This window comes from Trypanosoma cruzi, genomic scaffold, assembly GCF_000209065.1.
Source record: "Trypanosoma cruzi strain CL Brener 1047053517161 genomic scaffold, whole genome shotgun sequence".
Lineage (NCBI taxonomy): Eukaryota > Euglenozoa > Kinetoplastea > Trypanosomatida > Trypanosomatidae > Trypanosoma > Trypanosoma cruzi.
Window position 1 is genome coordinate 353,789 of NW_001849569.1, and position 27,108 is coordinate 380,896.

A 27,108-nucleotide genomic window follows, 5' to 3' on the forward strand; every position below is an offset into this window, starting at 1 on the left:
CACACCCACGTAGCAGTGGTGCGTCTTCCACATTTTCAGCGCAAGGCTCGTCAGCGTCTGGTTCACCACGCAGCTCGTTTCGCCGTCGACGGCTCTCTCCGGTAAGTTCGGCACAACCGTGTCGGGCACCGCAAAGGGAAGACACGACGCGCCATGCCATCCGTCCTTGCAGCTGCACGAGCACGAGCCGCGGTCCACCGACTCCGTCCCGGGCATGTAGCACGCCGCGTCCTCGTTGCACGTGCCACACCTGAACACCTCAACACCCTCCGGAAACACACCGTCGTAGGACAACTCCTCATCGCCCTGCAGGTTGCACCCCACCACAAACCGCGCGGGTGACGTTACAAAAATGATCGATGAAAAAAAATTGAAAAAGGGCAATCTGGAGTCCACCTGACGGTTGTGTGTGACCGCCACGGTAGTGCCACTTCCCGACAGCCTGATTTTGTGGAAGGATTTTGGCACACCTATTACTGAGGCTGCCCTCACGTCGTTGCCCTCCACACGCCACTGCGCACCACCCTCGAGTGTCACCGAGCCGTCCAAATACACCAGCGCAGATTCAAAAATCAGTGCGATTTCAACAAAGGTGCAGTCCGCCACTCTCAGCAGCCCCGCAGAGCTCACGGTGGTTTCCCCAAGAACATAAACGCCATTAACGGCTCTCATCGTGTTGTTCTCCAAATCAAAGTAGCCGCCATTTTTTATGTCAACAGTGTAAACATAAACAGATGATTCCACACCGTTACTCTCCATCGTACTCAGCGTATTTCCCTTCACAATGACCCCGCCACCATCAACAACAAAAGCATCGATGAAATAAACTGCGTCACTATTCCCCTCGATGTAGTTGTTAAGTAGCAGAAGTGTCATATTCGCACTGAAGTAAAAATCCACAAAGGAAATGGCGTGGCCCGACGTCGACACAATCGTACTGCCCACCACCAGTATCTGGGAGCTCACGCCAAAATGGCCCTCAAACTCCAACGCTCCGGCATCCAGCATCGAGGATTTCATTTTCACGAGCACGCGCGCACCACTCCCCCTGACCGACAGGCCCATAAGGACGCACCGCAGCAGCGTGATGTTGAGTGTCTGTTGTGGTGCGTCAAAGCTCCACAGGTCCAGCACGATCGCGGCGGTGAAGGTCACGTTAACAAAGCACAGACCACGCACACCGGGATCAGGAACGTCCACGGAGCTGATGCTGCCACCGTGCACGCAGCGGACCTCCGTGTCCTTCGCATCGGGGAGCGGAAGCGGCCCAAGGCCGTTCGGAACCGCAGCTGGCAGACAAGTGTCACCGTAGCCGCCAGCAGAGCACACGCACTCACAGCCGCTGATGCTGCTCGTCCTCGCTGCAAAGCAAACGGCGTCCATGGTGCACACGCCACAGTCCAACACCGTCACGGGTGCCACAATATTGAGATCGTCTCCGTAATTCGTCACAGGAGAGCCTCTTGCCTCGTTGCACACGCCGTAGACGATCGGGTGCGAGTCGGATGGCAGTGACCAGTTGCTTGTCATACGTACAATGTTTGACGAGTACGAGCCGTACGTGAAGTTGTTGTCAAGTATCGACCACACACTCCGATCGCGAAACGCCACGCCGTTCTCGTGGACCACGTACACAACGTAGGCGGTGCGGAACTCGTTGTCGCGGTGCACCAGCCAGCTGCCGCCAGTCACGGTCAGCGAGGTTACAATGAGCATGGCGAAGCCGAGACGGAACGTGCTGGACACGATCTGCAGCACGCTGCCGGCATCCACCGCAACGTCCCCAAACACACACGCGGCTTCGTAGTATTCGATGCTCGGCGCACTCCACGAGCTGTTCTGTATGGAGAACACGGAGCCGCCGCCAATGCGCAGGTCCGACGCAAGGGCGTACATCACGTGCACCCGCGACCTGACAGCGCAGTTGTCCATGTAGAAGACGCTGGACAGGTTCACACCGAGGCCGCGCTCCACAAGCATCGCAGCGCACGAACCCCCACCGCACGCTAGCGTCGACCGCGTCATGACAAACCGCGTCGACAGAAGCCGGACGCCGTCCAGGACAAGCGCGGGGCCGTATCGAAATCCCGCGTGGCCAGGGGTCGTCGGCACGTACTGCGACCCGCCAACCGTCGCGCGCAGCGTTGAGTTCGCCAGCAACACACTCGAGTTCAGCGGCATCGCGCCGTGTAGCACGATCGTGCCCTCCAGCGACGTCACATTCGTCATGTTGACGAGGGCGTGGGGCATCAGGCGCGCCGTGCTCTCGCTGAGGCCGCCTATCCGCAGCTGCACACCGCCCGCAAGCACGCAGTGGCGCAGCGTCACTTTCAGCGCGTCAGCAAACGCGTCCATCGAGCGCAGGTCCACCGCCACAGTGATCGGTCCGCTGAACACCACCGAGTCGAAGCACGCCGTCGCCTGCCCGCCGCCAACCGTCACCGACTCCGTCAGCATCACGCCACCCATGCAGCCCTCCACACCGCCACCACCGCCGCCGGCCCTCCCAGGCGGCACGTCGAACGGCAGGCACGCCTCGCCCACGCCGCCGGCACGGCAGCTGCACACGCAGTCGGAGAACGACGCAGTCAGCGCATCAAAGCACGCCAGCGCAGCTGCACAGCCGTCGCACGGCACCACGCTCACGGAGGGCAGGCCGGCCAAACGGTAGTCGCCGCTGCTCTGCAGCACCCGGCCGCCAGCACGGTTGCACTGCACCGACACGACACCGCTCGTGATCGCCAGCCCGGAGACAAGCGCCGCGCCGGTGGCAGCGCAGCGCGCAATCGACACGGCACCGCCGCTCAGCGTCACCCCCGACAGCGACGCCACCGACGACGCCTCGCCCACCGCCCACACGTCGCGCAGGTCCAGCCACCCGCCGGCACCGACCGTCCCACCGCCGCAGCGCACCAGCGACGACGCAACAGACCCCTCGACGCTCACGAAGCGCAGCACCGAATCAAACACCGCGAGACGCTCTCCAAGCACAATGCCGCCGCCGCTGCTCACAACCGACACGTTCGTCACGGAAAACACCGAGTGGCTCCGCAGACTGAGACACGACGAAGACGCCACATGCATCGCGGACGCGGTCGGACCGCCCGAAGCCTCCAGCGACACGCCGTCAAGCACCACCGCGCTCGACAGCAGGTCCACGCCGCCGCCAACGTACACCGCCGACCCGCCCGCCTGCAACGACCTCAGCACAGTGTTGCTCACACGCAGCTGCGTCTGCAACAGCGACGTCGCGTGCAGCACAAGCGGCGACGCCACCGCGTCCGTCAGCCCGCTCAGCTGGGAGTAGCGCATCGGCCCTGGCGTCACAATCGTCGAGTCACGGACCGTCACGTTCGTGTGTGCCGGCAGGTTGTGCACAAACACGAGCGAGCAATAGCCGCCGGACAGCCCGCTCACGCTCACCTCCAGGCTCCGGTCGCTCGCCGGCTCGCCGCTGTAGCCCCGCACGTAGATTTGCGCACCGCCGTCACACACGCAGTTCCTCAGTTCAATGCGCAGCGCACCGGGAAGCATCGCCGCAACGTCGAACACCACAGCCACGCCGTTAATGAAGGACACGCCGTCCATCAGCACCGTGTCCACGGCGCGGCCAACCGTGATGGCTCTGTCCACCGTGCCGCCCCGCAGTCGCAGCACCACCGCATGCACCGCGGGCATCCACGCCACCGCCGCAAACAGCGCCAACGCCAAAAGCAGCGCCGCACGCACAGCCGCAATGGCCCTGCGCCGCATACATTGACGGCCGCGCGGACACGCACCCACCGCAGACAACATCCACAAACCAAACAGATACCAATAAAGCCGTCGCGGTGTGTCGCACTCGCCCCGTCGACCGTAACTCCTGTCTGGTAAATCCCTTCCTACAGATGGCAAATCCAGAGACACAATTCCGATAGATCGCTATACCACTACTACTTCTAAACCTAATAATGCAATTAACACCTTGAAACGATAGTTGTGATGGTCAAGCCAAAGTATCTCTATCTGATTGGTCAGAAGAGAAGAAGGAAGCAGATACAACAGCAAATAAACACGGTGGCACGCAGAGGCATCTGGTCACAGAAAGTCCCCACCAAAGCATAACCACCGACACAAAGAAGCGCAGACACAATCACGCCAGTGACACCATCGCCCTCCCACCGCCCACGCAGCCCCACACAACCATGCAGAGTGGTAAGATCCCGGCAAAAACACACATGAACATTGGCACCGCTCTTGCAACCAAATGTTTCTTCCACAGAGCAGTCCTGATGCCGTGAAAGACACACAAGGGCCGGGACAGACCCACGTGGCAGCGTTACAACCGGCGACCATCAAGCGCGTCCGAGGATGAAATGATGGCGCAGAAGAGGAGTGAAGGAGTTGCCGTTAGCCAGCAGTCAAGGCGTCGTTCCTCCCTCGCGTGGGTTGGCATTGCACAACAAACAGCGGCACCATAAGAGCACACGGCACACACAAGAAGGAAGGATGAAGAAGTACGGTGACGGCACTCAGACACGGGGGCACAAGAGCCCAAATCAATTTTGCAGCCTGTTGACTCATAGACATCCGGTTTGTAATCATGCCACTTCACCAACGCTGTCGCTCGCTCACTCCCCCACCAACACAGCAAAGGAGCAACAGCGGGAGATGCGACACGTGCGACGAGCACGCAGTCGCAGAGTCCCACTGCTGCCGCCATGGCCAAACAAGGCTGGCTGTAGGGCGCAAAAAAAAGGGTAAACACCTCATCAAACGCTTCAGTATCACGTGGAAGAACCGCAACCGACACAAAAAGCAAAGCACCGTGAAGCAGGCACCAAAACCAAAGCTCCGCCAACAAATCCATCGTGAAGCAAAAGGAAAATTATGCGAGCGCAAAAAAAAAAAATGCCGGTGCAGAGGCAATAAATGTTTGTGGTGCGCGGCAGCCGGGGCATCGCATCCTTCCCTCATCTAACGGCACCGCACCACAGCGCACCGTGACGACAGCGTGCAATGACGACGATGGAGTAGCACACGAAAAGCGGCACAAACCTTTCATCCCGCACTCGCTCAAATTTATGCTCTCAGTATGTAATGCTAACGACACAGGGAAGGACACGGAAGGGGGCTGTCCTGTCCATCCTCCTTCCGCCCACAAAAGGCCCTCCCCATCCTCCTCCTCGCCACGCCCTGGGTGCCGCAAAATGCCGTCAAGCAAAGCCACTTCTATGGAAGTCCCCAATGCGCGGGCGGTGCCGGCAGCCACCCACGCTCACTCCTCCGCACACATCCTCTCCCACAACTTTCCCACACAAAAGAACAAAAAAACGGAGAAGCGAATCCCGCCGCACAACGCACGCAGAAGCTCCGCCATCCACGTCGCACCGCAGGAAAGAGTCATGCGCACAGCACACCCACGACCGCAACGAGAGAGATGGGGCGCATCCAAGTCCACGGCGCTGCACTTTACTTCCCTCCGCCCCAACGGATTGGAATTACGCCCCACAGCGGGCTGTGGCGTCACACGCTCACAGCGAGGCACGGCGCACACCATCTTCTCCCCTCCAAGTGCACTCGGCAGGGCGGGGCACGGCGTCCAGTCACCCTCGTGCCATCGCAAAGGCGGACACAAACAATCGTCGTCGCTGGCCATCAGTGCCCCTAGCAGAGAAAGAAATGGAGGCATGTCAACAGCACAGCCAGCAAAAGGACACTCAAAGGGACACGGAGAAACACAGTGGCAGTGAGCACGGCACAAAGAAAAAAACGCAGGCGTTTGCCAAAAGAAACAAAAAAAATGATTCGACAGGACTTTTATCTCATGTGCCGGTTCAGCGCAAGGCGACCGTGTGTTGTGTATAAATATTGCCTTCACCAAGAATAAAAACAGAAATGAAATAAAATAAAATGAAATCGTACTGTTCCACCAGACCACACAACACTCCTCACTTTTATTGCGGCATCCGGCCTCTTCTTCCAATCCTCCTTTTGTGCATTCCGTGGGACGCACAGCCGCAGGGCCGGCACCGCGTGTGGGCAACAGAAGCAAACAAGAGAGAGAGACACGTCACTCATGACAGTGTGCGGCGACCAAACATTAAAGAAGGGAAAAAGGAAAAAAAAATTTACTGAGTATTACAACAAAACACTAAAAATAGATAAATAAATAAAGGAACCCGCGAGGAACGCGGCACAAAACCTACGTGAGGAGTCGCAATTCCACACTCTTCGGCTCAGAAGAATGCCACAAGTGTACACAGGCCCAGAAGAAGCAGCAACGCCCGAGAGACGCACACAAACGCAGTGCTGTCACCACGTAAATCATGCAGGATCAATTTCGCGTCGGTGATCAGGGCGAGGCGGTCCTCTGGACCCATACTGCCATCGGATACTGGGTGAGTGGTTCCTGGAACGGAAGTGTTATTTTTGGCGGCAGTACGTGGACTCTATTCGTCCGTAACATTCTCAGCACTCGATTCACTGCCCGCAAGAACACGGAAAGAACGAGAGTCAGTCGGCTGAGCAATTGGAGACTCTTCAACGTCCGCCAGGGAAGTCGTCAGCTGTGTGGCCGTCCGCGGTGTAGCTGCCGGCTGTGTGTCTTCCTGCGTTGTGGCCTCCCGTGTTGCAGCTGCCAGCTGTGCGACGTCCAGCTGTCTGACCTTCTGCTTTTTCTTCCTCCGTCCCCGTGACCTCCACCGCAGTGTGCAGTTCTTCGGCAGCCAGATGTCGAATAGGAACTGTCCCGGCGTTGAGTTTTCTGAGATCATAACGATACAGTGTGCGGTTGTACAAAAGGACATCAGCCACCGTCGCATGGCTGCTCCCTTCATCTTCATTATTGCCCGCACCACAAAAGAAGTGTGAGATTCTGTGTGAAACAAACTGATCAGCGTTACGGAGCTGAGCCATCCCCTCGGCACCCAGTTCCTTGTCATCCGTCTCGTATATCGTTCTCCCATTAGCGTACACAAACTATTCATCAGCGGAATATTCGTCTGGGCCGCCGGCCGGATCCTGAAATTATCTCAAGAAAACAAACACGATAGTAAGGAAAAGAAAGGTAAAGCAGAGGCAGTTAATTGCCTCAATGTTGATTTCTGATTATATATATATATGAATTCTGTTGACCGCTCACTTAACCTTTTGTCCTCAGTTAGGAACTGAAATATCATTACTTACGAAGTGGCGGACTTTGGGTTCCTCCAGCCACAAGACCCCGCCGCTTCCTTCACCAATTCCCAAATTCTAAAAACACGACCGCGTAATATGCCGTCCGCGGGGTTATCTGCAGACCGCACGTAGGCAAAGGATGCCTGCACTCAGCGAAAGTCTAAAAACCCATATGTCCGTCGCCGCTCCCACGTCAAGGCGTGTAACTTTGATCTGCCTTTATTCGTCGCTCCTTGCAGCAAAGTATTGTCCGCCCAAACGTCAGTGGTGGGTGGCAAGATGGCGATAAAGGCCGATAAGGCCAAGCGTACCGCGCGCGCCTCGGCCTGCATGATAAGAAAAGGCTTCCTCTCCCATTTTCTTCCGGCGGTTTTAACGTCGCCGAAGTCTGGAATGAAAACAGCTCCCCATCCCTGGAGCGATGCATCCGTGATGATGGCGGCCGATGCCTTTTCCGTGCGCTTGATGATTCGCCTACGATTATTCTCGCTGATGTGTCGTAATCTCTCGCCCAGGGCGATCGCTGACGGCGGAAGGTTCGCCGGAGATGTCTCCAGCACAATCCCTTGGTTAAGTGCCGATAATCGTCGTCGCACTGCCTTGCTGAAAAAGTAGTGGTCGTATAAACGCGTGCACAAAATGGCAGCCGCGTTCAAAAAACGTGACGCCATAACCTCCATTTCCGCGATGGTTAAAGAATTAAGCGCCGGCATGGCGCATACAGACCGGACAAATTCTCACTCAGGGATGCCGCGCGGTGAGTGATCAAACTTCACCCCAGAAAGGTGTACTGCATGGCGCCCGATTCGCGATCCTCCCCAATCGTGGCGTGACAGCCCTCCGCACCACAAAGCACTTGGGCTTCCCGTAATGTCGCACCGCTTTTCGACCCTTTAATGCGTATATTATCGATCCACACGTCGACACGCACCAATGGAGGTGCAGCCCAGAGACGGCGAACCACCGTCGTCACCCCGGCAGCTGGTAATAATAATAATAATCTGGAGGATTTCTGGCCGGCCTTGTATCCCATTAGGTGCCGTGTCAGCTCCACCAGCGTGCCGTCCTCCACGCGGCATCAAAGGAGATGCCGAGTCTCCCGCGGTAAAGAAAAATAAGAAAAGGATGCCTTTAAGTCCAGGCAGGAGGCGGTCTCAGCCATAACAGGCGCCAAATAATGGGAAATGCGTAAAAGAGGAGCATTCGCCTCATAAGGGTCGTCTCTGTTCCTGTCGCGTGGCCACGCGATCCATCGTCGTCGTAAACCGGTGGTCTTCTCCTCCACAACCGAAAAAGGTATTATCCATCAGCCTGTTGTTGTGGACGAAGCGTCCTCGATTATTCCCGCTTAATTTAACCATCGCGCGTCAGTGACTAGAATCCTCCGTGAGCCTTCGCGCGCTTTACCGGAGGAGGATTGAGAGAAAGGGGACCGCCCGACGAGTCCCCAAACTTGCATGAGTCTCTACAATGTCGCTGGGTTCAACTGGCCCCTGATCCACTCCGGATTCAATACGGGCACGTTGACTTGCTGCTGTAACGGGATGGTTCGTTCATCTTGTGGAGTGGCCAGACGCGTCCTTGTCGCGCGTCTCTTAATTGTGGCAGCATAACGGTAAAATTCATGGAAAAACGCTCCTCTGCTTTCGACCAGGGTTACGGCCCTTCCGAAGCTTCCCCTTCACGCCAATGCGACCAGCGACGACACCCGGGTCAGCACTGCAGTGTGCTCCCCCAAATATCGAACAGTATTCTGGGGAAGGGCGAACGGGTCGACGTGCATCGCCAACTGCGAGATCACGTGTGAGTCCAAATTGTATGTGTCCACGATTTGAGCAGCGTGCCTCAGCGCACCCTGTTTTGTGGAATGCCACGGCGCGTTCCAAGGAGCCGGAGCTCGTTCGACTTGGGCGGTCGTAAGATTCGTGAGCTTTTCGTTGCGTCAAAGTGTCCTGCATAACTGTACGATGTCGAGCACGACCCGCCCTCGTGTCCTCACGGACCGCGAGGCGCGGTGGGGATCCGCCCTCGCCGTCTTTCGCGCCACGGACCAATCCAAAATTAAGGTCCCGTCCGCCTCCATTGTAAAATTGTTGGGAGTTAAGGCCGCAATCTCAAACCAACATCTCGCAGTCATCCACGCAGGTCAAAAAACAGCACGTTCCCTCCAATCGGCCCGGCTGCGGATAAATTCGTCCTTCTCTTCCTCTGTCGAGGGGCGCGCCTGCTTCGTCTCCGATCGCGCCGCGGTTTTTTGTAACCCCAGAATCATCATATCCGGCGGGGTTCGATTCATTTCCAACGTGGACCGCGGCATCCTGGCGTGCTGCGGTCGGGTCGATGGCGCCACATCTAATATTGCCACCAAAAAGACCGCGCGGCTCTCCTCGTTGATCGGCTGTTCGTGCGTGCGGCAAAAAGGTTGTAAATCGCCCTGCCAGGGGCATTCTCTGCTCCCACGTTGGCAGCGCACACATTTCTCAAGCCACCTCATTCGCGCTCCTCATATAGCTGGCCCAAAGCGGGGATGTCGGCGATTCGCCATACCACAGTCGAGCGTCGTTGGCGGATAAGCTCCACTGCCCCTCTCGACGATTGCGTCGGGCAATTTGAAATATCGGGTGGAGCGTCGGCGGTGCGGTGCGACGTCTGCGCGAAATGTTGGGAGGCGGTGGATCGGATGGGGCTGCCGTCGTCCGTCTTCATGGGCAGCGGGCGGCCCCTTTGCCGTTTTTTAACGGTCGTCCGCGCGGCGAGTATTTTCTTCTGGTTGCGCTGCGCACGTTGCGTGTAGAGGCTGGAATGCCCTCGCAAAGGTGTCGGTCTCATGAACGGCGATGTAAGGAAGGGCGCGCGGTTTGGAGAGCGGGATGCCGGGTTCGGACGTCATCATGAGCTGCGTCCGGAATTCCTGCAGTAAGACCCTGCCAAAGCTCATAAACTGATCGGTGGAATCCCGCTCCGCTTCCAGCGCACCGATCCACGCAACCAAACACTCAAAGGCAAGTTCGGTCTGGTCCGCACGTTGCCAATATTTGTATGCACCCCGGAGGTCGGCAACGACTCCGGAAGAGCCCTCATCCCACACACGCGCGGCCCAAGCGGTGACGCCGAAGGCGCGGAACCTTCGGTCCTCTTCTTCTCTACCAGAATGGTCGTCCAAGGGGAAGTGCGGGAAGGCAAAGGGAACGAGGGGCAAAAATGTGGTCACCCAAAATTGCCCCGAGACGTCTGGAGAATAACCTGCCGCCTCTCTCGCGTGAGATTGCGTTGGGCCGTGCGTGACGGCGCGCCCCCAACCATTAAGCGATGCGTGTGATGTGGTTGTTTGGTAACGCCATCTTCTGCCGTGTTTTGACGCGTGACAGGTTCGTCCGCCGGACCTCTCCGAGTGGCGGGGGCTTCTTCCCGGCCCGCCGTCTCCGCCTCCCACGCGGCTTGCTGCGCCTCTCTTGCCCTAACGCGTGCCTCTCGTTCCTGTGGTTTGGCGTTGACCAACCCCAATTGGCATTTGCGTTCCTGTAGTTGGGCGCGGTTAGCCTCCAACTGCTGTTCGCTTCCGGCGAGCGCGCATTCTCGTTCTGCAACAAGGCCGTCGACGCACGCAATGTTGGCTTCGCATTCCGATAGGCTGTTATGCGCCTCTTCCGCCTGCGAATTAAGCTGAGCGTTTCGATTCTGCACGTCAGCGACGGCGTTCGTGTAGTCAGCGATCGGTCGCTCCCTTTCAGCAATGATGACCCCTAGCTGGACCCCCAATTCTCGGGCCACACCCACACGATGGGTAGAAGCACCTGAGTCTCAAAATTTGCTACTTGGGGCGCCCGGAGATTCGCAACATGTCCTGTAAGGCTCGAATCCTCCCAGGGTCTGGTGGTAGATCCCGAAAACCCAGCGTAAGCCTGTCATCGGGGTGACCACAGTTAACGTCGCATCCGACGGCCCGTTCTCACCAACAAAGGCGGGCTGCACCTGCATATCGCCATGTTGGCGTACCAGGTGTGGAGGACGGGCGCCAATATCGCTCCACTCGGAGGCCGTGTAAAATGAACCAATGCCATTCCCTTAAACCAACCTCGCTGTGGCTGTAAATCTAAAATTAAAAAATAAAACATGATCTGGCCGCCATCGGTTCTCTGATCCCCAATACAGTCGTGTTCCTCCCAAAAATCATACGGTAGAAAAAGCGACATGAAGGAGTGTATTCTTTGTATCAGAATATTTATTAAGTTCGCCAGCTCTCCCGCGAACATCCTCTTTACAAGCTCCGATCAAAAAAAAAAAAAAAAAAAAGGAAAGAATTTGACATTCAAAGACGCTTAAACACAAAAACACACCTACTCATTTTTGCCTGAACTCAGGCCAATGTTCTCCTATTCATGTAAAAATCCCGCTTAACACCTATATATTTTTCACACGTTACGCCGATTGGAGCGGCATGAAATTCATGCAGAAAGCGACGCACACCGCCTGCCGTCATCGCATTTAGCCTAATTGGCAGACAAGAGCGGCGGATGAAGTATTCCCGTCGTGGTTCTGCCGCTGCTACCAAAGCGAGTGCCCAATATAATTCTTTTTTTCAGTGGGAAACCCTGGGGCCAATAAAATTCGCACATCTTAATGAAATCGCCGGCGCGTCCTCCGTGACGCTCCTCGACACCCCGTTTAATGCCGCGTGGGAGCGCCAACAAGATGAATTTTCGGTCCGGAACCCCCACTTTGAGGGAATTACTCTGAGAGAGAAGAAAAAAATCACTTTCTTCTTGCACGTTCCATCGCCCATTCAAAACTCAATCACCTCATCCAGTGGGTTGGCGCGTGGTGGTGGGGCCTCGTCGACTGTTGGGGATCGTGCCTTCGGTGCCCGACGCTCCACCAGTGGGATGTCAATATCATTCCTCTCCAAGACTCCCCCCTTTTGCTTTTCGTCGGCCGTCTCCTCTGGCCCATGCATCCCCAACGCCCAGAATCGCGAAAAGTAGCACCAGGCAGCTACAATATCCGTGACGTCGTGAATGGACGCGCTGTCCGCTACCGCGTCTGGAAGTTTCTGCAGTTCACGCCACGCCTGACGCTCCACCTTTCGCCGTTCATTCTGCGAGCTGTTCTGCCGATGGAAACGCTCCAAAGAATACAACACCTTCGCGGTTTGACGGCAAAAGGCGGCATCTGAGGAGAATGCCGTGGAAGCTCTACTTTGGCAGTGCGGAAAGGTTGGCGCCAGCAAGGAACGGCGAGCACACGCAAGCCTTAGAACCAACCGAGGAAACGTCATACCGAATCCCGATGCCCCTTCCAATTCCACTTCACTCCCTCCTTCCAACACGCAGAGAGACAATCAAAAAAATAAAAAAAAATGCAGAAATAAAAAAGTGAAAAAAGAACGGGGTCCAAAAAAATTATACGGTTTTGCATCCGCAGCCCATTCAAATATAAAATTCGTAATTCCCTCGAGAGTGCAAAACACACATAAAGAAAATAATATTGGTGGCCATTATAATTGTGCCAGTTTTTCTTTTCAACAGGAGCAGACACCCCAATGCCTGGACAGACGTGCGACACCGAAATGCCCCCACAAATTTTGCTTAGATGAACCCCTGAAGATCCTCCAATAGTTCCTCGTCGGTTCTCTTCCGACCGCCTGGATATTTCTTTCCGCGTCCGCCTGTCCACGGTTTTTGGAATCTTCGACCATCACAAGAATCATTAACGTCGTCAAGAATGCCGTTATCGTCACCATCATCATTAGGCTCCAACCTTCCATGGATTCCTGGGTTACAACTTTTTTTCAGTGGGACAATCTTCTCCTTGGCTATGATCGACCCCATCAATTCATCCGACGGATGGCGATCCAACACCACAGTCTGACCTACTGAGGCGTTTTGCTTCGCATCCTGATCATCCAAAAGAAGATCCACTGCGGTATTGACATCTGTGTACACATGCGCTTTATTTCGAGAATTCAGCTCAACCACAAAACGAAACGGTGACAAATGCGGCCTCTCTAGAATCGTTTTCTTAGACTTATTTCGTAGCCTTCGCTCTTCATTGCTGAGAAACGCCTGCGCTGCACCGCCAACAAGAAGATTAAGCGACTGATTTTGCAATAATCCATGAAGGTTTTCCCCATGACACGTCGCAATAAGATGGACACCTCGTTGGGTCATGGACCATGCTGCCTCGGCCTCGGAAGCTGTGGCAATTTCATCTACAACAACATACTCAGGAGAGTGATTCTGCAAAATCTGGGTCATAATTTGACCCTGATCCTCACGACGAGAAACTTGCACCCGTCGGCAGCGACCCAAGAATGGCAGTGGAATCGGACAATCTCCGCCGATTTCGTTGGATGTGTCCACGACAATGACGCGCGGCTTCGATGGCTCGCGAGACAGAGAGGCAGCGAGGTCGCGCAAAAGAGTTGTTTTTCCAATACCCGCCTTGGAGAGGATCAGAACACTCCCCTTGTGAGCCAAAGGAATGAGAGCCCGAGCGACGTTCGGCACGTAGCGACCTACTCGAATGGTGATGCCAAGCGGCTCCCCCAGACGACCACGCCAGACGGAAACACGATGTGGCGTGTTCCGAATACAACCGCGTCCGTCATCACCAAAGTGACCAATCTTCTCAATGGAAAACTGAAGCTCGCTGACAGATGGGGGTGGTAATTGAGCGACCCATCCGTCACCTCGCACCTCCATCTCCTGACCGAGGTGCACAAAGAACTCCTCCACATCCGCATGAGAAAAGGATGGATGAGAAATAATGGCTTCACGTAGAGAAGGCGGCAATATGGATAAGAGATGTTTCACCTCCGCGTATGATGTGCATAAGGCCAAACCAACTAAATCCTTTTCAATCATCTGCTGTATCTTCACAGCATCCTCTCTTTCCATAGCCGTTTGTAATGAATGATGTATTGTTTTCCACGCCTCGCGCAAAGTCCCATTTGACCACATCGCGTCTTCAGTCCGATATTGTTCTATATCCGCAATACATTCTTGAATATACGCCAACGGCATAGAAGTAGGAGGTTCACGCCGTGACGGTCCCTCTGTAAACCCCTCATCCAAATAACGTCGAGTTGATACTTTAAAAGGAACCCCTCGACATCGTATCCAACGCCTTGAATGACGCATACAAATGAGCCCCAGGAAGTTGCTATTATTTCTCCAGAGCATAGAGCGCCCCCATCTTGGCAGCATCACCTCACTTTCCTTCTATGCAAACCCCCTCCTCCCCAACCTTCTGTAAGGGTTAGTTGTTATCGATATATATATATGGGTGACACAATTGTGTTTTTTTTTAAGAAAATTAAAAAAACAAAAAATAAATGCTAAGAATTGCTTGTCAAACATTTACAAATAAAAACATAACGTTTCGTTAATATTGAGAACCAGAATTGCTCCTATTCATTCCTTTATTTATTAAGAAATAAACGCGTGAGTACGACGTTACGTTTATTTTTCGTACAAACACGCACATAAACAGGAGCAAAAGAAAAAATCAAGAGAAAACATCTCTTTTTGTGATTGTTCATAGACAAGTGGTTTCGTTTACATGAAGTCATCTTCATCCGGGACCCCCTCTTGATTTGTGTGCATCTTCGTTTCGTCCATAAGAGATACGTATGACTTCAGGTCCGCCGCCTTTTTCCTCGCCTCCATCTCTTCCTTTTCGCGCTGTTGCTTTTCTAAGAGAGCCTTGCGTTCTGTTCGTCGTTCTTCCGCGTCCCGCTCCTCTCTCAACGCCTTAAAATCCACATTTTCCTTTGTGATTTTTGTCTTCTCCAACTTGTTAAGCAGCGCGTTATTTTTCTTTTCGACTGTGTGGTAACGGCGTTGGGATTCCACATGAAATCCCACCTGCCCAGCATCCATCCCCTTCGTCTTCAGTAGGTTACTCCATGGTGTGTACACTACACGGACGTGATTCAGCTTACATCCCTCGATACTGTTGGCTTTGGTAAGCTGGCAACACTCCTCAATCATCTCCGGTGTTAAATCATCCATGCCCTTCCCCTTCGGCATGCGCACGTATACATGCGCACTGCTGTGGTTGTCTACATGGAACCAGATGTCCTCTGGCCACCCATACTTGATAAGCTCCTCGTTCTCGTACTTGTCACGGCCCATGTAGCAGAAAACTGAGGGGTCGGAAGCGAGAGTAAAATAAAACACCATACTCGCCAAATTGCCGTGAGCCCACACGTATACTTCTTAAAAAAAAAAAAAAAAACTGTTTTTGCGAAACAAAAAAGGAAAAAGCCATGCCGATGGAAAGAAGAGGTGAGAAAGAAAAAAAAAAAGGTGGGGCAGGGGGTTCAAACCAGCAAAAACAACCGCGCACGCCTTTTTTGTTTGTTTGTGTCTTCCCCAGCAAACTCCTCCAAACAAACAAAAAACATCAACCCCATCCGAAAGGTCCCTTGTCAAGATGATGCACAAAGAAAAAAAAATTTTCTCGTCTCGTTCCTTCCCTCACACCTCTTTTCATCTCTCTATATTTCTCTCCCCTTCCTCTATCCCTGTTTCTTCATCCATTCTAAAAGCTCTTCGGGGGGTCCATGAGATAATGTCGTAATCTCTTTGCCTTGGGGAAAAGCTGTATCTTCTTCCTCTCCATGGGTTCATGTTTAAAGGTGTCGCAGCATTATTTTTTCTGTTTTCAGTCGACACACTCCTACGGAAAGGGGCAGGAGGAATAAAGCCTATTTCCCAATTACTTTGGTTTCTATGATGAATATCCTTCTTCGCGTAGGCATCAATGCCATAACTAGTGAAAGCCGCGTGCTTCTCTGTTACACTTTCCCAGTGAGGAAGAGGATGCACCATTTTAATACCTACCCTTCTATGCTCTGCGCTCTTAGAACGTGGCGCGGGTGTGTGACGCCTGCCGAAGCGTATCGGCTTCTTTATCATAGGTGGTGGCACCGCTCGCTCCTTCGGGGGTTCATCCTTCGGTGCCAGTGAGCCAAGTGAGAGATGACTCCGCTTTAGCGGACTTGTATTTAACGCATGCGGCCGCGGCACAACAGAAGGGCTTTTTTCGTCAAACGGTGGTTGTTTACACCGTTGTCGTGAGTAGAGCGTTGGTTTTTCTTCGTATATGGCCTGAGCCGCGGAGTCGAGATGGGAGGCCATTTGTTTAGGGACCGCCCTCCGCGCTGAATGCACCTCCGGTGGGCCCGGCACAATGGGATTGCCGCAGCTGCGATCGGGGAAATGACGTCGCCCTCCCGCGGAGAATGCCCGTGTGCGCCCCGGTTCGTCCGGGCGCGGGGAGAAAGGCGTGTTGGGGAGGCTGCGCTCGGCCAGGCTGTGATGGAGCGTCCGCCGGACACGAGGGCGGATGGAGTCGCGATCCATGGCCTCCATGAAGAGGGACCCCACCGGTCTGCGCCTCTCATTCACGTCCAGCCCGGCACCGAGTTTGCCCATCCTCTAAAAAAAGGAAAAAAAAAACGATGAGAGGGGTCCGCAATTCAGGTAGAAAGAAGAGGCAGGGAAAGAAGATAATGGAAAAAAAAAAAAGGAAGAGAAATTGCCCTTCATTCTTCAGGAAAACCAGATAGCCTCCATGTGTACAAAGCAGCAATGTACAAACAAATTCAAATTGACATAAGGAAGGAAGAAAGTACGGGTTCAATGATCAAGCAAGAGAAGTGTTGGTGAAGGCGGCGACAAACCCATAAGACTCACGGATTTGCCACTCCCAAACCATCCACGTTAAAACCCACGACCCACAAACTTATGTACCGTGGCACCCCAACAAAACTACGATACGCCAAAGTACGCCCACACAGCCAAAACAACTGGGAGAATGGCAAAGAACAGCCGAAGAAATGTTACTTCAAAGACACGCAAGGCAAAATGAGAAAGCATACCGAGAGACATGGATATAAGACCAGTCACAACCACTATAACACCAAGATAACGATGCGCTAGACGCATTTTGGCACGTTGAGAGGTTGTAATTCGGTGATCCAAAAGTCTGTAGTAAATGGTGAGACCAAGCAAGGTCTCCAGCACCTGTGAAAGTTCACACACACCACCAATGCGAGCGTGCCACGTCACAAGGTGCGCTTTGGATCGCCGAAATTTACTCCACTCAACCGCAATGATGCCAAACGCGCTGATGGTTTTTAGGATGAGTGCATAACGGCGATGTGCCTGCATCAAACCACATCTCATTCTCGGGTCCCGCGCATAACCCTGAATAATAAAAATGGAGCCAAGCAACTCCGGAATGATGGCAAAGAAGGCAATGGCCATCAATATCGGATGATAAACAAACACATCCGTCCAAAGCGTTGTACGCGCTCTCGCTACAACAAATACAAAGAAAAAAATAGAGGAAATAGAAACAAATCGCCGCGTCCACACACTCCTGCAGAACAATTCCATGCAAAAGGTCACACCGCTCCCGCTCTGAGCCTCATTGAGAAAATGATCCTGCTCAAGGGCAAGCACTGCCGGTAAAAGATGCGGTTGCTCCATCGGTGAAACTAATCCTTTTTTATTCCTACTTTTTTTTTCTTTTTTTTTTTTCCTCTTCTCTTTATTGTTGCTGCTTTGTAAAAAAAAAAAAAAAAAAAAAACTTCCCTGCACAAGAGTGACTGAAGTAACATGAAAGCACACAAACTAAAATAAGAGCGAAAGCATTGTGAGGGGAAGGCACAATAAATAAAAAGAAGAACTGCTTACAACTTCATACATTGAAATATCAACTCGCAGCAAAATCCTTCCGGAGACATCCTCAAAATAAGAAAATTAAAGGGTTTTTTTTTTTTCTTTTTATTTACATGCGAGGGGAGTGTTTGTTTCATACATCACAAAAAATCACATCGCCACACCACCACTCAATCCTCCCATTCACCGCCCTCATTTCTCTTTGCGTTAGATCCCAGAAAAGCATCGGTGTGTGCATCTCAATCCAGCAACACCCCCTTTTTCTCCGTATTTACAAAAAAAGTAAATAAAAAAAAAAAAAAAGAAACGACTCAGCCTGTGGAAAGAGCGCGAATCATAAATTCGGCACTTTCGGTAGCGACGCTAATTGTGCATTCCCCAAAGGAACCAGCCGGTTGGAGGCACGGTACAACTAACAGAGAATCCATGGACTCTTTCATCAAAAGCTCGCACTGAACGACATGATGTCGTACATACTGTGAACGCACCATCACTCGATCTGCCGGTATTTGGCCTTTGATACCTTCACCCTGACGGCCATCATTAGCCAAAACAAAAAAAACAATAGAGGGATCCGTGTAACTACAATCCTTAACCTGCATTCGGATTACAAAGGTATCCAAAATCCTTGCGGGGTAAATTTCAACTTGGGGATTTCGTGTTACCTCGTAGTACGAGCCGCTTCCCTGTGGCCACGACACGGTTACACTTTTCTTCTTCCACACAGGCAACGGTGTCAGTTGTGGTAGCGGGAGAGAGCTCCATATAGTAAATTCCAGTTTTGCTTGAGACCCCACCGGGTGAACACACACAACAAGTGTGTATCGTTCCCCAGGATGCACTTTCGCTTCCAAATATACAATTTCATCCATGATGAATGGGCTTGACGCCACTACAGACTCGTCGCGCAACACGCCAACAGACCTTGAGGGTCTGCCCTCCACCAAAGTTGTCTTCACAAGGAATATGCCCAGGGCATTTTCATCGCTATCAGGCGCCTGCGCCTTTACAATAAGTGATCCTGTTTTATTCTCCATATTTCCAACGGTGACATGAGAACCAAAACAAAGTGCAACCTGCGCATTATCATCGCCTGTGCGGTATTCGCCACTGCACTCTACCGTGTCACTGTAGGTAAGCGTATTCCAATGGTAAGAAGGATCTTCCTTCCATATAATAAATCCAGATTGGCTAAATATACGAAAGAGAAACCTACCCATGACACCGCCCGTATGGGAACTTGGTATCACCCAATAATCTTCTCCTGCCTCCATAATGCCCTCAAAAGATATAGAGTCCGTAACGACATAGTCCGTTGCCACAACAATCTCTTCCCTATCAGATGCATATCGAACAGGATATTGTTCATGCCGAATAATGTGAAGTGCAAGGGAATCAATATCTGTGGGTGTGAAGCGTGTGTCAGGAACGGCAAGGTTAATAAAAAACGGAGACTCCTGACTAATCTTCAGGCGGTAATGGGGGTTAAGATGCCAATTTTGTTCATGGCATGACCCGCCCGCACTGTTTCTTCCCCATTCGTCTTCAATAGTACGTTGATGAAACCCCTGAAACAAATGACATAAATGGACCTGAGCAAATGCGGCAATAAAGTCCATGTATGACATCCAAAAGGAGGAGTTCTTTGCAACGGAGCGTTGATTTCGGAGAGCAGCATCCACCTCTCGATAACGTTGCCACTGCACGGATTCATCTGACCAGTCTCCCTTCCATTGCATCTTTGTCCAAAAACTGGAAAGCTCAACAAGGCGTGCCCCACTCAGTTGCTGTAATTGCAGAATGCGATAGGCATGAGATGGTTCAATACCGGGCAGCGTCCCATTTGCTGACCTGCTCACCGCCACCATCATCGCCCCCGCGCTGTGGACATCTAACATTGTCAGCCACCACTCATCGAGTTGAAACTGCTCATGGTGCAAGAAGCGTACAATACCCACACCACCGCTCAAATCACTCAAGGTTTTGGCGCAATTCGTTTGCCTTTCATTATTGCCCTGATAGTTGGTGCTCGTAAAAAAACTCGTCCCATCAAACGGGTACACGCTGTGCCCACGAGTGCTTATTGAAAATCGGTTGATTCTTTCCGTCCTGGAAGATAATCGCGAACGGGGATAATCAGGAGCGGAGAGGCTGAGGGCGGGATACCCACCATTTAACTTCGCAAGGGCCTTCTCGAGAATGCATGGCCAGAAGTACTTGTCGTTCACTGGGCGAGTGAAGATAAGTTCATCCTTATTATTTACAGGAAGAAGATCATCCACAATAATGTATCGCCATGCCCCATCAATATGAACCCGCAGGCCGTACACCCCATGGCCCAAAGAATTCGAGCCTAACACGGTACTTCGGAGACTTTCCAAATCATTAAAGACAGCATCCACACACACAAAAATCCATGAAAAAGATGGTGGGGATTGGCTCGGCAGCACCAGACGAGATTCCTCATCCTTATCTGGAAACAGCCTCGCCGAGGGATAAATATCTTCTATGCGGCGCCAACCCGCAATACGATACAGCGCGGTGGCACGATGTTGAACAGCGACATCATCCGCTGCAAACTGGTGATCATAAAACCACGCATACTGCTGTTCACAAAGCTGATCTATAACCGAAACAGGATTGTCATCATAGAGAAATTCATGTACACTGTGCGAAAAGGACAACAATGCGGCTTCTATATCATGGGCTTTCAATCGCTTCCGTTCAAAACTATCTTCATACATGGACGCTGAAAATGCCAAGTCTGGTGGGAGTTCATTTAAACCTCCCTTGGCTGCCGCCGCCGCTGCTGCTGCACGAAAGATTTTAACAGGTGTGATGCGTTCTCTACCAGATTTTTCCTCATTTGTGGAGCTGTTTACATCTCTACTGCCTGGTGAGGCCAATAATCCCAGTTCCCTTTCCGCAACCATCTCCTTTACCCTTCTATTCTTCTCCAGTTGACATTTGATTGCCTGAACAATGGAATTCCCTATGCCTGTTCGTTCAAGCGTCATAAATTCAATCACAGGGTTTTCCCTGACAAGTTGGAGAAGCGATACTCCCGCATTCATTGTTAGTGGGTTGTCCGAAAGGTTTATCCGCAAAATGGATGGGTGCTGCCGCAGAGCGAGACAGAGGGCATCGATGGCAACATTATCTAGCTGTTGTGCCCGAAGGTCAAAGACACGAATGTTCCTGCAGCAGCGGACAATCTCCAAGAGCGGAAGAATGCCCTTTGGACCTAAAAAGTTCTTTGAAAGGTCAATGAACACCAAACTTTGGTATTCGTCCGGAACATCTGACAAAAGCTGGCATATGGCAGAGTTCTTGCGGCAGTGCAGTTCCACACACTTCTTCTCATAAATCTCCCGCAAGGAAAGGCCGGCAAAGTACGTGGTCATTCTAATGGCGGAAGGCGATTTCTAACTCCCGTGTGAGCAACGCCTCCCCCTTCCAGTGAGCCAACGCGACAAAGCGGACGGTCCGTGACTGCAGCACCAACAAAAAAAAAAAAAAAAAAGAGGTGCACAGAAGGAAAAGAGAGCAGTCATCCAGACAAACAAAAAAAAAAAAAACTAAAATATAAAAATGAAAAAAAATAAAAAAAATAATAATAATGTGATGTTTGTCCTGTTTTTCTTTTTGCACTCGCTTTTTTTTTTTTTTTTTCATTTTTGCATACATCCTTTTCTGTTTGTTCTCGTTGCGTCCCTCGCCGCAAAAAAAGATTATTTAAGTGAAATCCCGTCGAACTCACTCCCCTGGCAATGCCGGCCACCTCAGCCTGGTGCGCCAGTGTCAAACCGCCTCGTATTGTCTGAAAGAAACCCAAAAAGCCAGCCATGTTCCCTTCACCGGATTTTTGTTGCATGCACAAAAATTGACGGCATTGACCGGCGTCCGGGGACAGACGCGTATTAACGGAGCCACAGTTGTGCCACCAATAAAGCCTGAGGGGCACGTGTTACCGTGCAGCGTGCGAGCAATCAAATTTATTCGTTTAAAAAAGAAAAAAAACACAGGAGGGAACAACAACAAAAAGGAAAAAAAAAAAAAAAGAACCGCCGGCAGGCAATCCAAAGCGCCGTGTCCCTTTCAAGCAGCCCTAATTTTCCTCTCGCACAGACGGATGCGGTAAATTCAATTCGGTGGCTTGGAAATCACTCTCCTTCACATCAGACACGGTCACTTCCCCCGCCGGCGTAGCTTCCATGGACACTTCGTCTCCCGCGACTGTCGATCTTTTCCAGTGAAGCAGCATCTCCCTGCACAAAATAACGAAGACACCGTAGCAGAGAAAGCTGACAACGTAAGCGCAAAGTACACTAGGAACCAGGCACAGTCTTTTTCCAACCGGAATACTCGGGATGATGTATCTATGCATAATGATAAGAAGCAATGTTGGGTTAATGAGACGAAACACAATCCACAGAAAGAAAAGGCTGTAAAGTGCAACAGAGTACATTTTCGTGTTGGACATGCCATTTTCCTCCAAGGTGGTTTTTGTATACAACGACATATTTGTCGTTTCCACAAGCATAAAACACACAAGAATAAAAAGGCCATATGGACAATATCCGATAAACATGTAAATAAAATACGGAATACTTGACACAACGTGATGGAAAACAAAACACAGCCAGTTTGGTTGTCGATAAAGTACCAATACCGCTGTGTCGTACAAAAAGTACCCAATACTGATGCACAGTAATCCCTGCATGAAAGAAACATCACCAATCGGCTCATAATTGTCCCCCCACTTCATTGAGGCCACGCCACCGAGTAAGGCGGGAACAACAAGAACACTATGAAAGACGGAGACCACACGGGAGGTCAAATCGCATTGAATTTCTATCGTCATCGTCAAAAACTGACGGCAATAATGCCTTAGCACCGAACACACACTTACAAAAAATACAGAGAAAAAAAGGAACGCGGTGCTAACGCATAAAAGGCGTTGAATCACCGAAAGCCCTCCTACACCATTCTGGCATATGTAATCTCCGTTATTTAAATTAAGTGCGTTACATAGGGCCGTCATTTCAAACAAGAATAAACCAGCCAACCCTATAGTAATAATAATAATAATAATAATGATAATAAACGGAGGGCCTGCGTTCGTGCGTCTGTGTGTGTGAGTTCTAAAACCCTAACCCTGCAATACAATAAGGGGAAATAAATAAATAAATATGGATAGATAGGTAGATGTAAAGATGGAAGAAAAAGCTCCAATCAACGGAACCTCGTAATCACATGCCAATGAATCCAAAATTCACACAAAATTAAGAAGCGACAACAACCAAAAACAAAAACAAAAAAGAAACGACATATCTTTTTGTTTTGTTTTGTTCCTTTTCTCCTTGTCTTTTCATTCTTGACCGCTCTGCCCCCTGCCGACAGCAGAACAGCGCCACATGCGGCAATTCCGTGCCTGCATGTGTAGAAGAAGTTCAGTCTCTCATCTTTCCCCAATTCCCCTGCAGTCCATCAAAATTCAACCGTCCAACCAGCATTAACCCCCTTTTTTTTTTTTTTCACACACACACACACACCTCCTTCTTTGCTCATGCCTTTTCATGCGTTCCTCCTCCCCTGCTACGCGAATTTGGTCATCTTTTTCCCTTTCGCCTTGTGCTGTAGCGCCACGGCCTCCTGCAGCCGGTAGGCGATGCGTGCGAACCATGAGGAGAGGGAAACCGTCGCCAGAAAAAAAATGCAGGAGACAACCCACAGCCTCGCAAAGTCACTCCTGCCGTAAAACTCCAACGGGACGGCTGTCGTCATCCACAGCGGAATCGTCGCGGCCCACAACATGATGGCGGCCACCGTCTTGAGTAATCCCGGCCTCTTCCCGTCGCCCTCAACGCCGCGAGGGTGAAAAAACAGAAACGCCATAAAAGGGATAAACCACACAAAGTATTGCACGGTGCACACCTTATTAAAGGCCACAAAAAGCATCGTTTGTATACAACACGCATGGGCCACGTTGCGGCGCAGTTTGTACGACACAAAGGAAAGCACAAAGGCTTGAGGAACAAACGCAAGCAGGCCTGGAGCGTAGTCAGACTCCAAGCCAAGGTGGCTTCTTGCCATGTTAAGATACATAAGTAACCAATATGGAGAAAAGTTGTGACGGTTATCTTGTCGGTACAAATGGTACAAAAACGCTTCATCGAGGTATTGCTGACCAAACCACTTGTAGCACATCATAGTTGGAATGGTAAAAAAAATTACAACAAGAAGGCCACAGAGCATGACCGTAGGGATGGCACGCCTTAATTTCTGGAAAAAAGTTTCTGCTTTCGTTTCCTCCCATACACCAAGCACCAGGGGAAGGGAGTAGATTACTGGGTATAATTTAAAGTGAATGGCAAACCCTAAGACGGAGGCGGCCTGAAAGTATTTGGACTGTGCAAACTTTGCCAAAACAACAAGACTCATAAATGTAACTAGAATATCGCTATTTCCACGCGTTGAAACCACCACCATAATCGGATTAAATAGGATAAACAGCGACACCATCCATTTGGCACTCCGCTCCGTTGCAAACTTCAAAAGGAGAATGTAAGAGTAGTAGGCAGCACCCAGATCGCATAGGGCAAACAGCAGCTTTCCAAACGGGTTTGCTACTAGCACGCTAGGCAACATGAGAACTGCAAGAAGTGGTGTGTAGCGAAATGTGGTTCGATCAAAGGGCGAACCTCCCATCCACATCTCCCGTGCCCCATCCAAAATAATCATGTAGTCGATGTCTGTGTACTTGACACGAAACCAGCGGTCGTGAAAATGTGCGTAAATGATGAGGATCAAGCGCACAATGCCGCCCAACTGTAAGAGCCTTCGGATAGTGATACCATCGATCCACGAACAATCTGACTGGCACGGCATTACAACCCCTAAACAACAAAGTCCCCCCCAATAGTAAATGTCTACTCCTTTTTTTTCCCCCCTTTTTTTTTTTTCGCGGTCCAGCAGCAAAAAAAAATAAAATAAAATAAACAAAAAAGAAGCGCACATGTCGTAAAAATGATGAATGTCACAGACAAAAAAAAAATTTTTACATTTTTACACAGGCTAGAAAAAATATATATATGCGACGCATGTGTGTGTTTGTGTTTGTGCCACCCAACGCAAGCCATCCAAGGCGGGGTGATGGACATGTTGCTTCCCCTGCCATTATGCATTTCTACGCCCCGAGCGCTTTTCGTCTCTTCTTTTATTGTCGTTGTTGCTGGGCGCAACCACCACCACCACCCACTTTCTGGGTGTGAAAAGTGGCTGAGAGGCAGAATGATGCGATGAGAGGAACAAAACAAAGACAAAAAAAAAAAAGGGAGTTGCCTACAAGAGAAGCTACAATTCATTTGAAGCAAACAATTAGATGCGGCAGTGAACGGGAGCAACGGATGATGATGATAAGAAGAGGGGAGAAAGGGACGTCACATGCCCCCTTCACTTGTTTTTCTTTTTTTTTTTTTTTGCTTCACGCTCCTCCCTCTAATCTGGCTGCCTCCCTCTCTACCACAGTAATAATAAAGGTAAGAATATGGTTTTCTTTTCTCAGTCCCGCGCGGACTGGCTGAGGCGCTGAATGATGTGCTTCTGCTCCTGCTCCACCTTACAGAGGGAGTCGTACTCAGCAATATAGCGGTCCAACTCCGTCTGCTTCTCGCGAAGACGTACTTTCGCCTCCTGCACTGTGCGAAACCGTTCCTCTGCCTCGCTCTCTACAATGTTGCGGGACCCAATGGCCCTAAGTTTTTCCTGCTCGATGGCCTCCCCCAGCCGCTCCACAATGGACATTGTTTGGTTCACCACATTCCTGAAGTCATCCATGCGGCCGGTGAAGCGCTTCTCCACCTCAATCGTCTTCATCAGCTGGTCAAACTTCTCGGGGTCATACATGCGAATGGCGCCATGGGCGTCAAACATGACAAGTTTGTCATCCTCCATTTTTCTTGTGTGGGGCGCTATCGCTTCGGTCAACTTCTAATCTCTTTCCCAGAAGACTGGAGAAAAGGCACAGGGTGTGTGTGTGTGCAAGCACACAATCCGCACTTGTGGCGAGAAATTTACCGTCCCTTCTTCCTCCATTTTGTTGTTTTGTTTTGAGTAAATTTGTCGCCCAAATAACTCTCACTTGAACTAATTTTCCCCTCAAACCACCACAAGAAGAACAACCCAAAAAAATGTATCGGCTCACTGTTTCCTTCTCTATATCTGATTCCTTCACACCCTCGGAAGGGAGGAGGCTCCGCGTTATGCATTGAGCGCCGCCTTCACGCCGAAAGAAGCAGAGCACACATGAAAAAATAAAAATAATAATAATAATAATAATAATAATAAATAAATAAATAAACAAGAAAAAACAAATAATCATGCAGTCTCAGTTCTATTTTCACTCTATATACTCCACACAGCATTCGACAAGGTCCTCAAGCACTCGTGGATGAAGAAGAAGCTGTTGATTTATGGAATGGAGCGCAAGGAAGCGCTGCTCTCGCCGCTGAAGAAATGATGCGTGATCTGCTAACACCTGCGATAACGATCCCATACTGCTGACCAAGCCGTAGAAATGTAATGCTTGAGAAAGCCATTTCATGACAACAGAAGTGACCAGACCACCACCCTCATTTCCACCTTCTGCCTCCGCCTCCGTGGCGGTATTGTAGAAGCGCAGAGACTCCAAAACGGGTGCAAGATCACATGAGCATTCTGCACCATCCCTGAGACTCTGCAAAAGTGATACAGCTGCGCTGTAGAGAGACTTCTGCATCATGATGATCTGAGAAAGAGGATGACAGGATGACATCGCCCCGCAATGCTGCAAAAGACCTCCGTAACGTTTCACCAACGTGCGCCGGGCGTTCATAACAAAATCCGGTGAAAAGTCGTTTTCGGTGGAGCCAATCTCTGACAAGAAACTTTCCTGCGCCGCAAACAACAGGTTAACATTGTCAAGAATGACTGTGGCTTCTATAGGACGTGGGCGCTGCTGTGGCTCCCCGTGAAAAAGACGTTTTATCCAGTGCACCACAAGTTCCTCGCTAGGACTACGCAAAAATGTTTCGGAATCCGTGTGGACCACATTTTTCTCCAATACACGAACAACGAGACCCCTATCATCAATGACGTTGGAGCCTGTGTTGTAGATGGTAAGGTTGTAGTGCTGCGCACTGCGAATCTCGATCTGTGTGACTGTACTCTTGTCAGGCAACAGGCAGGGGGTCACCATACGGACCGCCTGATCCTCCT

General features: G+C 51.1%; 12 protein-coding genes across 12 annotated transcripts, besides 22 other annotated features; all 12 read right to left on the bottom strand.

The window, feature by feature from the left end:
- Nucleotides 1–3,795, bottom strand: Tc00.1047053503909.19 (dispersed gene family protein 1 (DGF-1), putative; the record flags this gene model as incomplete). The annotated part of the gene is made up of 1 exon (XM_807019.1): nt 1–3,795. A coding segment is annotated over one exon (3,795 nt), but the record flags the coding sequence as incomplete, so codon positions are not given.
- Nucleotides 1–5,189: a sequence feature (areas not merged during assembly with more than two copies in the genome that could not be assigned to a particular haplotype).
- Nucleotides 5,190–5,288: a sequence feature (haploid, Esmeraldo-like haplotype).
- Nucleotides 5,289–7,363: a sequence feature (heterozygous, Esmeraldo-like haplotype).
- Nucleotides 5,875–5,899: a microsatellite.
- On the bottom strand, nt 6,432–6,968 carry Tc00.1047053503909.40 (uncharacterized protein; the record flags this gene model as incomplete). The annotated part of the gene is made up of 1 exon (XM_807008.1): nt 6,432–6,968. One exon carries the CDS (start codon nt 6,966–6,968, stop codon nt 6,432–6,434), a length of 537 nt encoding a protein of 178 aa, XP_812101.1.
- Nucleotides 6,939–11,428: a mobile genetic element.
- Nucleotides 6,975–7,211: a mobile genetic element.
- Nucleotides 7,364–7,618: a sequence feature (areas merged during assembly that could not be assigned to a particular haplotype. This can correspond to areas where the two haplotypes were merged or to regions with more than two copies in the genome that were merged during assembly.).
- Nucleotides 7,619–9,161: a sequence feature (areas merged during assembly that could not be assigned to a particular haplotype. This can correspond to areas where the two haplotypes were merged or to regions with more than two copies in the genome that were merged during assembly.).
- Nucleotides 9,162–10,004: a sequence feature (areas merged during assembly that could not be assigned to a particular haplotype. This can correspond to areas where the two haplotypes were merged or to regions with more than two copies in the genome that were merged during assembly.).
- Nucleotides 10,005–10,485: a sequence feature (areas merged during assembly that could not be assigned to a particular haplotype. This can correspond to areas where the two haplotypes were merged or to regions with more than two copies in the genome that were merged during assembly.).
- Nucleotides 10,486–27,108: a sequence feature (heterozygous, Esmeraldo-like haplotype).
- Nucleotides 11,254–11,427: a mobile genetic element.
- Nucleotides 11,432–11,459: a microsatellite.
- Nucleotides 11,942–12,433, bottom strand: Tc00.1047053503909.44 (hypothetical protein, conserved; the record flags this gene model as incomplete). Its single annotated transcript, XM_807015.1, has 1 exon — nt 11,942–12,433. One exon carries the CDS (start codon nt 12,431–12,433, stop codon nt 11,942–11,944), a length of 492 nt encoding a protein of 163 aa, XP_812108.1.
- Nucleotides 12,744–14,363, bottom strand: Tc00.1047053503909.50 (hypothetical protein, conserved; the record flags this gene model as incomplete). Its single annotated transcript, XM_807009.1, has 1 exon — nt 12,744–14,363. One exon carries the CDS (start codon nt 14,361–14,363, stop codon nt 12,744–12,746), a length of 1,620 nt encoding a protein of 539 aa, XP_812102.1.
- Nucleotides 14,457–14,493: a sequence feature (AT_rich).
- Tc00.1047053503909.60 (hypothetical protein, conserved) lies at nt 14,715–15,341 on the bottom strand (the record flags this gene model as incomplete). Its single annotated transcript, XM_807010.1, has 1 exon — nt 14,715–15,341. The coding sequence occupies one exon, from the start codon at nt 15,339–15,341 to the stop codon at nt 14,715–14,717; it is 627 nt and encodes a 208-aa protein (XP_812103.1).
- On the bottom strand, nt 15,651–16,598 carry Tc00.1047053503909.68 (hypothetical protein, conserved; the record flags this gene model as incomplete). Its single annotated transcript, XM_807016.1, has 1 exon — nt 15,651–16,598. One exon carries the CDS (start codon nt 16,596–16,598, stop codon nt 15,651–15,653), a length of 948 nt encoding a protein of 315 aa, XP_812109.1.
- Tc00.1047053503909.76 (ferric reductase transmembrane protein, putative) lies at nt 16,935–17,657 on the bottom strand (the record flags this gene model as incomplete). The annotated part of the gene is made up of 1 exon (XM_807017.1): nt 16,935–17,657. The coding sequence occupies one exon, from the start codon at nt 17,655–17,657 to the stop codon at nt 16,935–16,937; it is 723 nt and encodes a 240-aa protein (XP_812110.1).
- Nucleotides 17,687–17,720: a sequence feature (T-rich).
- Nucleotides 17,737–17,758: a microsatellite.
- Nucleotides 18,126–18,157: a microsatellite.
- On the bottom strand, nt 18,162–21,254 carry Tc00.1047053503909.84 (calpain-like cysteine peptidase, putative; the record flags this gene model as incomplete). The annotated part of the gene is made up of 1 exon (XM_807018.1): nt 18,162–21,254. One exon carries the CDS (start codon nt 21,252–21,254, stop codon nt 18,162–18,164), a length of 3,093 nt encoding a protein of 1,030 aa, XP_812111.1.
- Nucleotides 21,411–21,461: a sequence feature (A-rich).
- Nucleotides 21,856–21,914: a sequence feature (A-rich).
- Nucleotides 21,959–22,894, bottom strand: Tc00.1047053503909.90 (uncharacterized protein; the record flags this gene model as incomplete). The annotated part of the gene is made up of 1 exon (XM_807011.1): nt 21,959–22,894. The coding sequence occupies one exon, from the start codon at nt 22,892–22,894 to the stop codon at nt 21,959–21,961; it is 936 nt and encodes a 311-aa protein (XP_812104.1).
- Nucleotides 22,923–22,956: a microsatellite.
- Nucleotides 23,449–24,741, bottom strand: Tc00.1047053503909.100 (mannosyltransferase, putative; the record flags this gene model as incomplete). The annotated part of the gene is made up of 1 exon (XM_807012.1): nt 23,449–24,741. One exon carries the CDS (start codon nt 24,739–24,741, stop codon nt 23,449–23,451), a length of 1,293 nt encoding a protein of 430 aa, XP_812105.1.
- Nucleotides 24,830–24,852: a sequence feature (AT_rich).
- On the bottom strand, nt 25,414–25,806 carry Tc00.1047053503909.110 (intraflagellar transport (IFT) protein, putative; the record flags this gene model as incomplete). Its single annotated transcript, XM_807013.1, has 1 exon — nt 25,414–25,806. One exon carries the CDS (start codon nt 25,804–25,806, stop codon nt 25,414–25,416), a length of 393 nt encoding a protein of 130 aa, XP_812106.1.
- Nucleotides 26,165–26,199: a microsatellite.
- On the bottom strand, nt 26,252–27,108 carry Tc00.1047053503909.120 (cyclosome subunit, putative; the record flags this gene model as incomplete). The annotated part of the gene is made up of 1 exon (XM_807014.1): nt 26,252–27,108. A coding segment is annotated over one exon (857 nt), but the record flags the coding sequence as incomplete, so codon positions are not given.